The 16,217-nt window shown below is 44.3% G+C and overlaps 1 protein-coding gene across 2 annotated transcripts in view; it reads left to right on the top strand.

The window, feature by feature from the left end:
• LOC148522943 (membrane-spanning 4-domains subfamily A member 4A-like) overlaps positions 1 to 8,842 on the top strand; it is a 107,159-nt gene extending 98,317 nt beyond the window's left edge. For both annotated transcript variants that reach the window (XM_088473584.1, XM_088473582.1), the window contains one exon: positions 6,941 to 8,842. In XM_088473584.1, coding sequence (XP_088329710.1) covers positions 6,941 to 7,051 — 111 coding nt within the window. In that variant the 3' untranslated portion in view covers positions 7,052 to 8,842. The remainder of the gene's footprint in view (positions 1 to 6,940) is intronic.
• Positions 8,843 to 16,217: the final 7,375 nt, after the last annotated feature.

The following is a 16,217-nucleotide window of genomic DNA, read 5'->3' as shown; positions in this document are numbered from 1 at the left end:
TTCACAGTATGATTCCATGTGCGGCAGCCATTCCTACCCAGAACATCCCCTCATAAGCATCACACAAGCACCGGGACAAGGAGAACCAGCAGGAGCGACACAACATATGGGGTAAGTACAATCCAACCTTACCTACCTGCATTATAGCGTACCTAGTCCCTGATACTGTGCTATTATATTATATTATATTTGAGGTGGAGAGGAGATAAAGGCACTTCCAGTACCTGGAACCTTACTGTAAGAACGCCCATCCTACAGATATTACACTTTGTCAATCACTGGGACTATTTAAGGACAATTCTTAAAGAGAGACAGTAGTATTTTTCAGACATACTTTAACCCGGTCAGGGAAAAGACAACGTATATCATCCAGCAAGTCATTTTCTACAGTTTTAAGAACACCCTGCCTACAGTCTGAGATTTTTACAGTTTGAGAGTTGGGACTTTAGAATTTAACTACGGGACACTGTGCATTCTAATTACCAGCACAGTGTATCCTTCAATCAGCCACATTTGCATTGTTCCAAAGCGCACCACTAATATTTGTTTACCTTTCAAATAGACCACCTCCTGATCTACGATTTTGGCAGAAACATACGCAGCTCAGTTTGATTTGTGTATGTTTCTGCATGTAAACCTTATCTAAAGGGTTAATATTTAAAAAATAATAATTTAAGGCACGGGCTGGCTGGCAACTTTCAGGCTTGAGGGCAAACCCAAGTGAGTCCCCCCAGGTTTTCTCCCAAAAAGAAAAAGTGACATAAAATTATAGTGGAGCAGCCATAACTTAATTAAGAGCAACACCTGACAAGGGCTATTTTTTTTGTGTAAATATATATATATATATATATATATATATATATACATAAATATGTTAACAAACACCTTTTTCGAGATGCAGAAACTATGGAAACAAAAAATAAATAAACCACCGTAGTACATATGAACCTTCACCGCTACAGTGTCAGAACTATACCAGAATAAAAGATACATAATCAGGACAATAACTAAACAGGTTACTGATTCAGGAAGTATCACATGATAATACTGAGCAGAAAAAATACTAAATCAGACTGTTCCAGCAAACTTTCTCATTCAGGCCTTTAGGAGAAACCGTATCTAGTCTCATTATCCACTTGGTTTCCAATTTAAGAAGGGTTTTTTTTACGATCACCAAATAGGAGTTTTGCCACAGGTGGGTGGCGGTACTGAACAAATGTTCATTTGACCTCATGCTCCTGGTTTTTTAGGAATCAGCCAGGGAGTTGGAATTGGTCAAACAAAAAATTACATTCTTTGAGGAGATTAACATCGGGTGCAGACACCGCCACCAATTGAATAACCAAGTAACAAAACCCAATGCGACAGTTATCAGCAGGAGTTAATTAAATTTAAAAAACTCAAATTGACCAAAGTCTTTCAGGACTATGAGGATAACCGGGTTTACCGGTGGACCTTTGGAGGAGACACATACAGAGAGCCTAAAAGATATGAGAGAAGATTCTTTAGATCAACACACCTCCATGGGGAGATAACGTGGATAGGTATACACCACAGAGTGACAGTGATTTCATGAAATCGGATGGTGATGAAGGCAATTGAAGTACACAGATCCCTTTAGGGACCGGTTTCAGACCTCAGGTCCCAGGTGCAGGAGAGGCTACACGAGGAGAGGGGGCCAAAAGAAGAGGGGTAGGCTGCCCCCCACTGAGACAACGCCAGTAATTTTCAATTTGTCTAGCAGAACCCTTACCAAACATGAAACCAGTGTTCTTAATAGAGGACTTTCATATATTCCAACAAATGCACATTCAGATTTTGACTGGAATTTAAATTTCTACAGGTTTGGGAGAAAACTGCAACTACAGGAACATTTTTCCAACCAAGCATCCTCACAACAGGATGAACCACCTAGTCGGGTGGAACAATTTTGTAGGTCTCGCATCTCTTCTAAGTTAGACCCTCCCAATGCCAATGCTTCCTTTAAATGCTTTTCCAGGTTATTAGATGATTCAGTCATGGAATACATGGATGGATCTGGCACCCTGGAACAGAAACCTGTTCATTGAGTGCCGGACTTCTGTTTACATATATATATATATATATATATATATATATATACACACACACACACACACACATACAGATGTGTCCACAACTCCACATACACCTTTTCTAAAATGTAGCCATATGGCTAAATTTGGTGTGCCTTTAAATTTGCAAATTAGCCACGCCTTGGGATTTTTCTCAAAATTTGTAGTTTAATCTGCTACTTTTTGCAAATACATTTGCAGACCCCCCAAAATTTGGGATCAATCCAATTGTTACTCATTGTGGAGTGTCTTAGCTGTGCTGGCATCTCATGCCAAATGAAGCAAAAACGGAGAGGTGTATGAGGACACATCTGTATACAAACACACAGTACAATAACAGTAACATTGCTGAAATTTAACCTGCTAGGCGGCCCACACAAGGTACTCACCCTACCAGCAGCCTTCTCCGTCCCTAGTTTGTATCTGCAGCCTCATGCATTTTGATTGGTGGAAATCCCCACCACTGTGACTGGTGGATGAACAGAGCCTTCCTCCAATCAGCAGCCTATGAGCATGGGTGGGCGGTATCACCATATACATGCTGCGGCTGGGAGAGACAGCCAGAAGATGGTTATCATTTGCTCCAATTATGTGTGTAACACAAACAGAATGGCCCGGCTGCATCCTCTGCCTGTCTCCAGCCACAGCTGATCCAGACCAAAATGAAAGGGTGGTACCATGACAGCTTATTTTGCGTGTGCCCCAGTGTCAGTCGGTGATGCCAGGGAATGAGTGACAGGGGGAGTCAGAAGGTGTCTCCAGGGGGTGGCAGAGGGTGATGTAGAGGATAATGGGGAGAGGCAGTGGGTGACAGCAGAGATGGGTGAAGGGTAGAGATAGTGGGAGATGGAGAGGCAGTGGGTGACAGGAAAGGGTGATGGGGAGAGGGTGTCAGGGAGAGGCAATGGGTGATAGGGAGAAACAGAGGGTGAATGGGAGAGGGTGATGCTTTGTAAAGGGCAGAGGTTGACAGAAGAGGGCAATGGGGAGAATCAGAGGGTGATGGGGAGAGGGTGATAGAGAGAGGCAGTGGGTGATGCCAGGGAGAGGGATACAGGGAGAGTCAGTGGGTGACCTCTGGGTTAGGCAGTCAGGGAGAAATAGTGGGTGACTGGCAGTGGGTGACAGGGAGAGGCAGTGGGTGACACCAGGTAGAGGGTGAAAGGCACTGGGTGACAGGTAGAGGAGAATGGGGAGAGGCAGTGGGTGATATATAGGGAGGCATTGGGCTAGATGGAAAGAGGGCAGTGAGCTGGTGGTGGGATAGGGGAACTCTAGGCTGAATGATGGAGGGACACTGTGACTGGAGTGGCTGGGGGTGTCTTGCTAAGATGCATTTTGAATGAGGCAGTGGGCTGGTTGGGGAAAGAATGGGTAGACACTGGGATGGGGAGTCATTGAGATGTTGGGGAACACTGGGCTGGATGGGGAAAGCACTGGGCAGGATGAGAAGGGGGCAGTGAGAAAGGGATGGGAGGGGGGATCACTGCGACTGGACTGTTTGCATGGTACCTGTGCCAAATAAAATTGCACATAGTACATGTGCTGGGGTTTTGGAATTGTAGAGAGAGCAGAGCAATGGACTGTCTTCTGTGGGATTGCATTTCCACATCTTTTGTTTTGCACCTCATTGGACACTCTCTGCAATACCAAAATCCCAGTACATATAACTACGTGCAATTCTAATATATTTGGCACAGGCACAGCGTGTGAATATGAAATAAAAGTACACCTGACCTTACCTTTATGGAGGTTTGTCTGCAATGGGGAACCTTTGAAGAAATAGATTCTCCCTGGGCAGACTGGGTCTTCAGTCGGTATTCACTATTCATGTAGGAAATCCCATTGTCCAGAAGATGCCTGTTTGTGTAGGAATATAACTAATGTCATTATCATTCTACACAGGCTCTACCAGACTCGCCACTTGTTTCCCATCTGGCTACCTGTGTCCCATCTGGTCTTTTGTCCATATGCCACTCCAGGCTCCTGCTCTGTGTCTCATCTATCCCCATGTCTTTCCAGCTACATATCCCGTGTCATCTCCAGCCTCTTGCTCCATGTGTCACCTTCCAATCCCTGCAGCATTCCAGCTTCCTGCCATGTGTCACACCCAGGTCCCTGCGCTATTCCAGCTTCCTTCCCCATGTCTCCCTCAGCTTCCTGCCTTGTGTCTCCCCAGATCTTTGTGTCATTCCAGCCTCCTGCTCACTGTGTCACCTCCAGATCCCCGAGCCATTCCAGCTTCCTGCCTCATTTTTCCACCAGCTTCCTACTCCCTGTGATCTCTGTGTCATTCCAGCTTCCTGCCATGTGTCTCCCCCAGATCCCTGTGCTATTCCAGCTTCCTGCCTCCTGTCTCCCCAGCTTCCTGTTCTGTGTCTCCCCCAGATCTCTTCATCATTCCAGCCTCATGCTCGCTGTGTCATCTCAAGATCCCTGCAACATTCAATCTTCCTACCCCATGTCTCCTCCAAATGCCTGTGCCATTCCAGCTTCCTGCCTTGTTTCTCCTCTAGCCTCCTGCTCCCTGTGTCACCTCCTGCCCCATGTCCCCTCCAGCTCCCTATGTCATCTCCAGCCTCTGGACCCATGTCCCCTCTAGTCTCCAGCCCCATGTCCCCTCTAGCCTCCTATCTCTCCGGCCCTCTTACCCTTGTTGCCTCCAACTCCATTTCACCTCCAACTCACTGTGTGATTTAAACCTACTAATCTGTCATTTTAACCTCCTGATCCATGTCTACTCCTGCCCCATGTCACTTGAGCTTCCAGCCTCCTTCCCCCTATCTTTCCAGCCTCCTGCAACCCTATCTTTCAATCCACCTGCATCCCTATCTTTTCAGACTCTGTGCCCCATTGTCTTTCTGGCCTCCTGCTGCCCTCTTGTCTTTCCAGCCTCCTTCTGCCCCCCAATCTTTACAACCTCCTGACTCCTATATTTCCATCCTTCTTCTGCCCCCTATCTTTACAGTCTCTGTGCCCTCATGTCTTTCCGGCCTCCTTTTTCCCCCTTGTATTTCCAGCCTCCTGCTCCTTCTTCACAGACTCTGTGCCCACTTGTCTTTCCAGCCTCCTTCTGCCCCACCAAACTTTCCAGCCTCCTGCCCCATATCTTTCCAGCCTCCTTATTCCCTCCTATCTTTACAGACTCTGTGCCCCCTTGTCTTTGCAGCCCCCTATATCTTTACAGATCGAGGTTACCTAACAATTACCGTTTGCATGCCTGGTCTCCTCTCCCACGTGGCCGGTGGCTCCTTTGCAGCGGCATTGACTGGGAGCAAGGCATCACAAGGTCAGCATTACACTCCCACTCCCAGCAGTCCTGCAGTCAGCAGGTAGGAGGAACTGTCATGCCACCGAGCAACCTGGGTCTTGCTCAGTGGTGCATTTCCTGCATAATAGCGGTGTTTTGTATGGCCGTACATGACAGGGCTGACATGCTGCAGTATGCACTACAAATAAAATAAGAAAAATGCCAGGCATTCATGCAGTGTTCAGCTGCAGGCAGCTGGCGGCCCCTTAGGACTGATATAGTTCCAGCTCGGGGGGCAGATGCCACGTGGCCCAGCCTGCCCCTGATGTAGGGTCCCCCCAAAAAAGCATAACCATCCCTGGGCTCCTGAGCCTTGTCTGGTTCCTAAAAATATGTGGGTAAAAATGAGTAGGGGTCCCCCTATTCTTAAAACCAGCACTGGTCTGAAATCCGGCCCGGGTGTAATGCCACAGCTAGTGGACTCTATCACCGAGTCACCCCGGCCAAAGCATTATTAGCCCAAGGACGGAGGTCGGTTTAGGATCTTTTTTCACAGGTACACCCACGGAATTCTACGTGGAGAAGTGAACCAAACTTTGGGAAGCAGGTATGTGTGACTGAGTAAAAGGTAGGTGTGAATTAATATTTTACTTTCTATGGTGTGTGTTTTGTGGGTTTTCTTGCCGAGGTACTGGTGCGCCTCCTGCTGGCATCTGTAGTTCCATAGTAAAAATCAATAGTTGCTGTTTTTTGACACCATTATTACCCCCTCACCCACCGCTCAAGGGGTGCAGGGATGAGCCCCGGGCTTCAGACTAAGCCTGGGGTGCTCAGTAGTGGGGGGACACCTTTATTGGGGGGTCCCCACCTCCCCTGAGATCCCTGGAATTAGCTGACTGGCTTGGGGTGATAATGCTTTGGCCTGGGAGACCCGGTGATAGGATCCCCTGGCTGTGGCATTACACCACGGCTGGAGTGGAGGCTGGTGTCAAAAATAGGGGGACCCCTACACAAATTTTTCCCCCATATTTTTTACAATCAGGACTGGCTCAGTAGCCCAGTGCTGGTTCCAAAAATACAGGGGAACCCTAATCATTTTTTCCCCATATTTTTAGGAACCAGGACTGGCTGAGCAGTCCGGGGCTGGTTATGCTCTTTTGGAGTGGACCCTACATCTTTTTTTTCCACATTTAACCCTTTTTTGACAGGTACTGTATAACACACAAGCAGCCTTCACATATCTCACTCATATGTGCAAGCCGCTTGTTCATGAGAGTTTGGCAGAGAGAAGACACTGCAATCTCAGATGAGTAATATCATCTAAACTTGCTACTCAGGGGAACAATCTCGATCTGCTTCATCATCGCCCAACTCGGTCACAGCTGAACTCACTTCTTAGTAAATTTGTGAGATTCAGAAGCATCAAATCACCTCAGTTTCGGAAATGTTAATCAAGTTTAAAAAAGAACAAACTCGATCAGACTCGAGTCTTAGTAAATTTACCCTTAGGTTCCCATGGTACATTGCTTTTTAATTTTAATACTGTACATTCCTAACTTATGTATGTGTTGCTGTACTGTGTTATCTCTACTTACAGGTGTTTGTGCTGCAGAATGATGTTTTGGTTACCATGGACCCTTCTACAGTTCCAAGAACATTCCCACCATTTGCTCAATCAGGACCACCTCCACAGTATAGAGCCCAATAAGACAACGCATACAAATAACAGAATTGCATTTTAGATTGTATAATGCACATGAATACAGCACACAGGAGTGGCGAGTAGTCTGTGACTGGATATAGGCCTGATTCAGAGGTGGATTCTGCTGCATCTTCTCTAACATACGGTATGTTGCCAGAGTGTCAGCAATGCTAATATGCAAATGCTAGTTTTAGCCTTCCCTGGTGTACTAACATGCGCTGGAATGTACAAGGCTTGAGATGCCCACTTTCTCTGCCCGTGCATGCAGTACCATTACTGGTGGTTCTGGACAAAACACTATCGGAGCACCATCACATACACCATTAATACTTGTATCTGACCTATGGCAGGTGCAGTTTCTCCATCTGAACATGGCCTCTATGGAAGCGGCTATACATACGAGAACATAATTGCTTTCACTGACACACCCATAACACTCCCATAACATGCCCACGAGATGGATTTTTTGGCATTCACTTCAGACCACCTCCCAGTCATTGCCCATGGTTTAGCCTCTCCATTTCTGATACCATCGGTCCCGATCACAGCAGAACATTTGTGCATGAACTCGGAAACGCATGCGCCATAGGGGTGTTCAGAATATTTCTCACATGCACAGTAGCAAATTATCGCTCATCTATATGAACATCGGCATTGCATGTGGTTTGCGTGCTTGTCTGAAGCAAGCCCATAATGTTTACAAAGCCACAGCCTATAAACTCAGTATGAGCCATTGGTGCTGATTTGGAGTACACAAACCACACGCAATGACGAAACTGCATCTGCCATATAGCTGGTACAAGTGTCGAAAGTGCATGTGATAGTGTGTCAATGGAGGTGTCTCCAGAACCACCAGAGATGTTGCAGTGTGCACAGGCAGTGGTTGTGGACATCTTAGGGCTTGCATATTCCGGCACATATATTAATGCAGCCTCGATTCTAGCAAAAGAAGCCACAGTAGAATGTGCATCGATGTTACTGATATTTACGCAGGTAAATTACATTGTATGCCAGGGCTGGCTCCAGGGGTCAGAGTGCCCTGTGCCGGCTCTTAACAGTGCATCACAGCCGCGCACAACCGAAAGTGGGGGTGTGACCTAATTACCATAGGCCACGCTCCCTATGTGACGTTATTTGGAGGCGTGCCCGCATGGCACACCTCCAAATAACATCAGGCTGGAGGAAGCCTCACTAGCTGGGCTTCCCCCAGCCCTCTCTGTAACTGAATGGATGTTGTGCACATGCGCGAAGCATCCATTCAGACTCTGGGGTCTGGCTGTGCGGCGGTGGGGGTCCCCAACCTCCCGATTTGACCACCCATGGGCCACTTCGGCCCACAGGTGGAACAGTGGGTCAGTACTGTCCTGCTGAAATTGGGATATTGGGGAGAGGTGCACCCTCTATGGGTGGTGCCACTGTTCGACCGAACTGGTTGAACACCCCTAGAGCCGGCCCTGTGTTGTACACATATGAGAAGGCAGCAATGAGCGTCCTTATGCTCGGGTAAGCTTTAGAACAATTAGCATATTTTCGCAGCTGTGATCGCAGTAGCGTCCATCTCTGAATCAGGCCCAGAGTTTACTAGATTATAGTGAATTTGTATGATGCATTCTCTTTACTATTATAATGCTTACAATGGTCTAGCTACACAATAGCATTCTTAATTGCATGTAGACAGCAGGTAATATCTGCATAAACAGTTATTTTACAATGATTCACTCTTCAAGCACATTAGTAAATGTTTACCTAACTTACTCACTTGGGTTGAGACTTAGGGGTATATTTACTAAAGTGCAGGTTTTTAGAAATGGAGATGTTGCCCATAACAACCAATCAGATTCTACTTATCAATTATCTAGCACCTTCTATAAGATAATAACTAGAATCTGATTGGTTGCTCTGGGCAACATCTCCACTTCTAAAAACCTGCCCTTTAGTAAATATACCCATTAGAGTTCACGTATGTTTGCAAAACTGCACTTGAGCAATTATACACAGTTGCATGATAAATATGTCACCCCAGTATTTACAGTAATATTCTGCTCAGCCATATCTGAGCTTTAAATACTGTATGGATGTACTGTAACGTGCTAAATTTAGTACGTGCATAACAAGTGTTAGGGCCGGACTGGGACTGAAAATAGGCCCAGACATTTAAAGCATACAGGCCCTCCTAGCATCAGCATCTGGCTCCTGGCATAGACTCCTCCCCTTACTATTACTGACTCCTCCCACTTCTTAGTCTATGTTCTTACAAATATAATTAATATTAGAACAACATATAAGTGTACAGCGTTATCTGTATTAAAACACACAGCAGAGCTCATAATGCAGGACATGTGCCATAGTCAGACATTTGGTATTTGGTTGAATCTGTTAAATAAATCTGGCACTTCATTGGTATAGATCACACACAAAGAAAAGGGAAGGCATTTTCCCAATTGACCAAGCCCTAGCTTAGCAGTTTAACAGGATTAGATAGTGTTCACTGTAGGATTTTTTTAGGGCAGGGAGTACTGAACAAAGAGCCATAACTACACATTTTTGTACCTTGTGTACATTAAGAGCATTAGTGCCCCCATCCTGAATTAAAGTAGGGAGAGCGCATGCCAAAAAAAACATGTTGTGTCTTGCTTGAAAGGGGCGTGACCACACAATATTACCCTCAATTAAAATTTAGCAAACAGTAGAGCCCCTTCATCATATTATACCACACAGTAGTGCCCCTTCATCATATTATACCACACAGTAGTGCCCCTTCATTACATTACACCACACAGTAGGGTCCCTTACTCACACTACACCACACGGTAGTGCCCCTTATTCATGTTACTTCACACAGTAGAGCCCATTCACATTACACTATGCTGAGCCCATTCAGGTTATGCCACATAGTAGTACTCCTTATACACATTATGCTACACAGTATTAGTGCCCCTTATAATACATTATGCCATGCAGTAGTAGTGCCCCTTATAAAATATGCCACACAGTAATCCCCCTTACACATTATGCCACACACAGTAATACCCCTTACACATTGTGCCTTATACAGTAATGTACCTTATAACATATAATGCCACTTACACATTATGCCACACACAGTAATGCCCCTTACATATTATTATGCCATACAGAGTAATGTGTTTTACACATTATGCCACACAGTAATGCCCTTTACAAATTATGCTACACAGTATAAGTGCCCCTTTTTACACATAATGAAAACAAAGCAGTGCCCTATGCACATTATTTCATACAGTAATGCCCCTATTATTCAATACAGAAATGTTACACATTATGCCTCCCTCATTAGCTCACCTCCTCCTGTGTCCCTCCAGCAGCCTCAAATCTCCCCTATGTGCCATCAGCAATGTGGATCTGGTGTGGGCCTCCAGCAGACAGCAGAAGCCATGGAGAGACAGAGCCAGCGGTACTTTAAATCTGGTGCCGGTCATAAGCCAATTGGAGCTCGCAGACCATCAGGCACTGCTGATTGGCTGCCGGTCCACGAGCTCCTATTGGCTTGTGATCTGCAACAAATCCACACCCATCTGGGCATTGGCCTTTCTGGTATTTGCCAGAACTGCCAGATGACATGTCTTGCCCTGACAAGTGTACTGTGCAGGCACCCAGTGTGACAAATTTTAAGTTACAAATGATGAGTTGCAAGTTCACTTCACTTCAAAATTAGATTCTACATTGCAGTTAGATGATTGAAATGTTAGAATTACAATTTAGTATTTTTACAAATATCCATGTTTTACTGAAAGCAAATCAATTCAAAATGTTGCAATAAAAAAAACATAATGCTGAACCTATTGTTATTTTTGTCTTTTAAAATGTTATTTTTTTAAATTCAATAAAGAACAAGCAGTTAAAATATTAAATGAGACTTGTCATTGCTCATTACCCACATTAAATGGACAGAAATCAGTCTCATTTTATAGGGTGGGTACACATTACAATGATGGGCAAATTGGGGCAAATTCCCTTTGTCCTGGACCATCCGTGATTGCCCATACACACTGTGTAATTTAATGAATGACGGAACGATATCTCATTCCGTTGTTCATTAAACTGAACCATCTCATACACAATATCTTCTGATTGGTCTTGCAGCACGGCCAACCAAAAGATATCATGTACAACCTGTGGGAGTGCACAATTGTGCATACAAACTGCATGATGTGCATGATTTGTCGTTCCAATTTGTCTAGAAATGACAAATCATGCAGATATCATTGTAGTGTGCACCCGGCCTTACTCCTATATGTCCTCCAGTAATTCCTTTAATTAATGATATTGTGACTATCCAAATAATGAATAACCCTACTATGTACATATCTTGCTCTTAGCGCTACAGTTACTGTTCTTTTCCCATGTATTAAAGAGGCAAGTAAGAGTTTTACCGTTATTAAAAAGGGAAGACAGAGGTCGGAATTCAGCATCAGGAGAAATGATGCGGTCAAACCCCCAAAAAGCGGATTTGACTGCTTTTCTCATATGCTTGGATTGATAGGATTCGGCCTGGGATCGGCGTCCTTGGTCTTAGGTGTTCAGTCACTGGGAGTGGAGGTGAGTGGCGGCTGAGTATTCTCCCCAGGGTCTGCTAGGGCTATTGTGCATGAGTCCTTGTTCCCGTGGTGGCGGGTATGGGCGCAGCCATATTGGTCCATATCACCTGACTGGTCTCTCTTAATGGTAGTCCTGGTATGCTCTAGGTTACTTTCATAGTGTATCCCACAACTAGTCGGCGTCTTGCTTTTTAGCACCATTGGAGCCAGCTCACGTCTCTGTCCCCTGTGCCTTCCTGAGCATATCCATGTCTGGATTCCTAATGTCTTATTTTAGTTAACCTCCAGCACTGCTGTAAGTTTATCCTCCTGTGTTTATCCAGCTCTGGTTCATTTACTAAGTTTTCTGTGTCTCCTCCTGTACTGTTCCCAAGCACTAGATTCAGTAGCTTTCCCTGCACAGCTACTGCATTCTGGGACTGAATCTTCAGTGTATCAAGTTCACTACCTGCACCTGAGTTCCCTGCCCAGCCACTTGTACTCTTTAATTGTTTCTGCAGTGTATCAAGTACACTCAGCAGTGTCTGAGTTCCCTGCAGTTAATATCCTCTGTGATTGTTTCTGCAGTGTATCAAATTCACTCACCTGCGTCTAAGTTCCTTGCACAAGTTAATTGTATCCCATGTCTGGATCTACAGTACACCAAGTACACTAACCTGCGTCCAGATCTTCAGAGTTACCCAAAGCATCCAGTACCTGACCTTCCATTATTCATCATCACTCCCAACTAGTCTGTGCCTGTCCTCCTGTGTCACTTCTTGGTGTATCCAGCAATGTCTCATAGTGCATACCAGTGCAACATTCCACTTTTTATTGCAGTGACATTTTCTAGTCTCCTTGTCACTCCCAGGTGCCTAACCAGAGGGCCACGATCTTCTCACTTGATGTGGCAAAACCCATATCCCAAGAGGAAGGGTCACTGGTGAAGACCACAGAGTGAGTTAGACTCCACGCTTCTGGTTAGGTCTAGCCAACAACTGGGACTGACCATTATTGAGGACTCCAGCACTGTCCCTCCCCTCATTGCCTCCTAACCATCCTAACCCCCCATCTCCCTGTCCTCCTCAGAGGAATTCCTAGCTTCAGAATGTGACATGGATGCGGTAAGTAACGCCATCTTCTGATCACATTACCCTATAGGGCTTATATTCAGAGAGTGCTGTGAGAGGGATCTAATCAGACCCCTCCCAGCACCCCCTGTGATGCATTTGTCATTCTGCGCATGCACAGAATGACACCGAAGGGACTAATGGGTAATAGACCAGGAAGTCCCTCATTCACAAAGGACAGCTCTTACCAAGAGAGCTGTTCCTTGTGATTCTGTTCATACATACCAACATAACTAATGCCAGCATGCATGCAGAGAGTGGTGGGATGCATCACATCCCGAATGCGATGCGTCATGCATCCCGCCCAGACACTGATAAAGGACAGTTTACTACAAAACAGCAAATAAACTATAAACTATTGTTTGATGTTTAGAAAAACCTCTATTTAAAGATTAATTAACTATCTTACAAGGTTGCTTAAACCCAAATAATGTACACTTAACTAATAATCCATAATAATGAATAAAGACACTGACAACAGGATTGGCGTGAAATTGGGCACAGTAATTATTCAAACTAGAAGTAATTGAAATTTAGATGGTATGAAAGCACTAAAGCTGCCAGCAACAGCAAATCTCACATTGTATTAAATAATAGGGGTGGATCCATAAACCCCCCAATGTTACCTGGGTATGCCAGGGTACCACTCTTCCTCTTGGACCTGATCCCCAACCTTTTCTTCAAAAAGTAACCACCCCACCCCTCTGGTCTAAACAAAAGACTTACCATGGAGCAAAGGGAAACAAGGGTGACCAATGCTTTTCCATCTAACTGTTCCTGGCTCAGGGTTTTCTTAACAGTAGTGTGGACCCTGGACAAAGCAATGCACTGGGGCCCCTACCCATCCATTCATGGGAAAAAAATGTAAATGGTCAATAAAATTAAACCCTCCTTTATGCCCATCAGACCTCCCATACAAGCAGAGAGACTCTGTCTGAAGCCGGCAGATGAAGTGAAACTGGGACTGAGGTGAGTACTTGTCACCGGGTGGGGTAGGTTAGATCAGAATACAGTGCACCGGCGGCTGGCTTATAAAAAATATCACAAATTTACCAACTGGCCGGGCTGCAGGGGGGCAGGTTGGTGGGCCCCTACAAGCTTCGGGCCCTTGGGCAACTCCCCAACAAGCCCAATGGAAAAGATGGCTCTGTCCTGGCTGGAAGAAAAAGTTAATGGGTTAACAAATAAACAACAACAAATAGAACAAAGACATAGAAATGAAAAATCAGGGAAGACCGGAGGGAGATCCAATAGGAAAAGAGGCAGTCCTTCCAGTGTGCATACTTTATGAAAGCCTAAGGCAGTGGTCGCCAACCTTAATTGGGATGTGAGCTACTCGAGAGAAATGAAACCTCCTGAAGAGCTACTAACATTTAAAAAAATAAAAAAATCTGGCTAATAACCAAAAAATTAAAGATCATTTAATTAAAAAGAAAAAATGTTTCATAGAAAACAACAATGCATTTCATTATACTGTGATATTGTCGCACATTTCACTTTTAGTTACCGGCTTCAAGGAGGTAAGTACAGTACAGGAGAAAAAGATATAGGCAGGGCTGCTGTGTGATTTTTCTGCAAGGTTGGGCAGGAGCCACTCGCCCCAAATGCAGTCTACTCCTGTGATGTCTGTCACGTATTGTGTCGCCCTATGCCAATCACCTGATGTGCTTCCCCGTCGCTCCACCCACGACCTGGTCAAAGGTCACTTCCTCCTAGTTGACTCAGTAGTACTGCAGCTAGGAGAGCTACCCAAATTACGGCCGCGAGCTACGGGTTTGGAGGCCAGTGGCCTAAGGGGTCTATTTACTAAGCCTTGGATGGAGATAAAGTACCAGACAATCAGCTCCTAACTGCCATGTCACAGGCTGTGTTTGAAAATTAGATTAAAGAACAAAAGGATCTGTATATGGCACACAAGCTGAAGAATAAAATATAACTTTTATTGGATTTACTTAATATATCTGTTTTATTTAAAATAGTGAAATATATAAGATAATTAAGGAAATATTTATAGATGCTCCTTGACATGGCAACAAAGGTGTGAGAAGCCTAAATATAAGGCATCTTTATTCTCCTTATGCTTATTATGACATGCAATATAGATACATATTAATACACATTATTCTTAGCATGTCCATAGTAATACAGTGTGCATCATTCCTCTAATTACATTTTTTTAAATAAATTCTTGTGTACATACTTCTATTTATAGTGGATATACACCTTCCCTTATATTAATTGCAAGAATCTAGTCATTCAGATATGGCTGTTTATGCAATATGTAGTATAGTGTTAAGGTGCGTATCCACATGCCGATGGAGGAATGATAGTATGATTACAACATTGTAATCGTGCAGTCGTTCCTCATCCCCTTTAGTGCCTACACTGAAAAATATGTCGTTCAGTGCAGGCACCCGCCCTCATCCCCGAACATGCCCAATCTGTCATTATCATCAGATTGACCAGCGTGTTCAGGCAATGATTGATGCCGGAAACGACCAGCGGGAGCATGTATCGCTAGTCGTTTACGACAATTATAGTGTATGATTAATGCACAATTAATTAGTGATTGAATGATTACGATGTCATAATCGTTGAATCGCTCATTTATATCGGCAAGTGGATATGCGGCTTAGGTCTGTGCATCTAGCATACATTAGTCACAGTATGTATCTAATTCCATGTGGCAACATATAAGTTCCATTGCAAAAATTGTAATCCCTACCACATCATTAACAACTGCTGAACAGTGATTCAATATGCTCAGTGATAGTGTTGCTTATTTGTTTCACAATCATCAATTTATGTCAAATCTATTTTATACAGAATGCAATCTTAACATCCTACTGCAAATGGCCACACATATTTGTTACATTGGCTTAAAGATTTTCAGATGCCATTCTGACATCAGTATATGCCAGTTAGATGCACACCGATCTGGATCCAGTGTATAGCTTCTTCTGTGTTTGAAAAATGACAATTAGGAGCCGATTGGTTGGTAATTATCTCTGTTCACTTTTTCTCCATCCAAGGCTTAGTAAATAGACCCTAAATCACTCCTCATTAGCCTCTATTGTTCTACCAACTTCTTACCACCTATCAATCATCTTCAATGGTAACATTTTCCTATCCACAAAACTAGTGGCTTAAACACACTAATACCTAATTGGCCCTCACTATCTCTAAGCCTCATTTGATGGGAATTAAAGTGTATGCAGGCACTCTCCAGAATCACTTTATCACTGTAAGGTGTTATCGGAAAACAAAATAATAAAATGGAATGCAGAGTAAGTGCAATCTGGTAAAGTGCTTCACGATATCACACCGAACTTGTTTCAGGTGCAATATTGCATTGAACAGACTCCCACCGCTGTCCGCCAGTGGTTGCTATGACACTGGTGGGTAAGCTCATAATTTTGGCCAAATTTATGCCAAAAATCTTGCATATAATGTATAATTATTGATAGTTGTATGGTGCATCTGGTC

This window comes from Taudactylus pleione, unplaced genomic scaffold, assembly GCF_031769625.1.
Source record: "Taudactylus pleione unplaced genomic scaffold, aTauple2 ptg000136l, whole genome shotgun sequence".
In the NCBI taxonomy this organism is placed as follows: Eukaryota; Metazoa; Chordata; class Amphibia; order Anura; family Myobatrachidae; genus Taudactylus; species Taudactylus pleione.
Note: the sequence above shows the minus strand (reverse complement) of the source record. Positions and strands in the feature narration are given on the sequence as shown.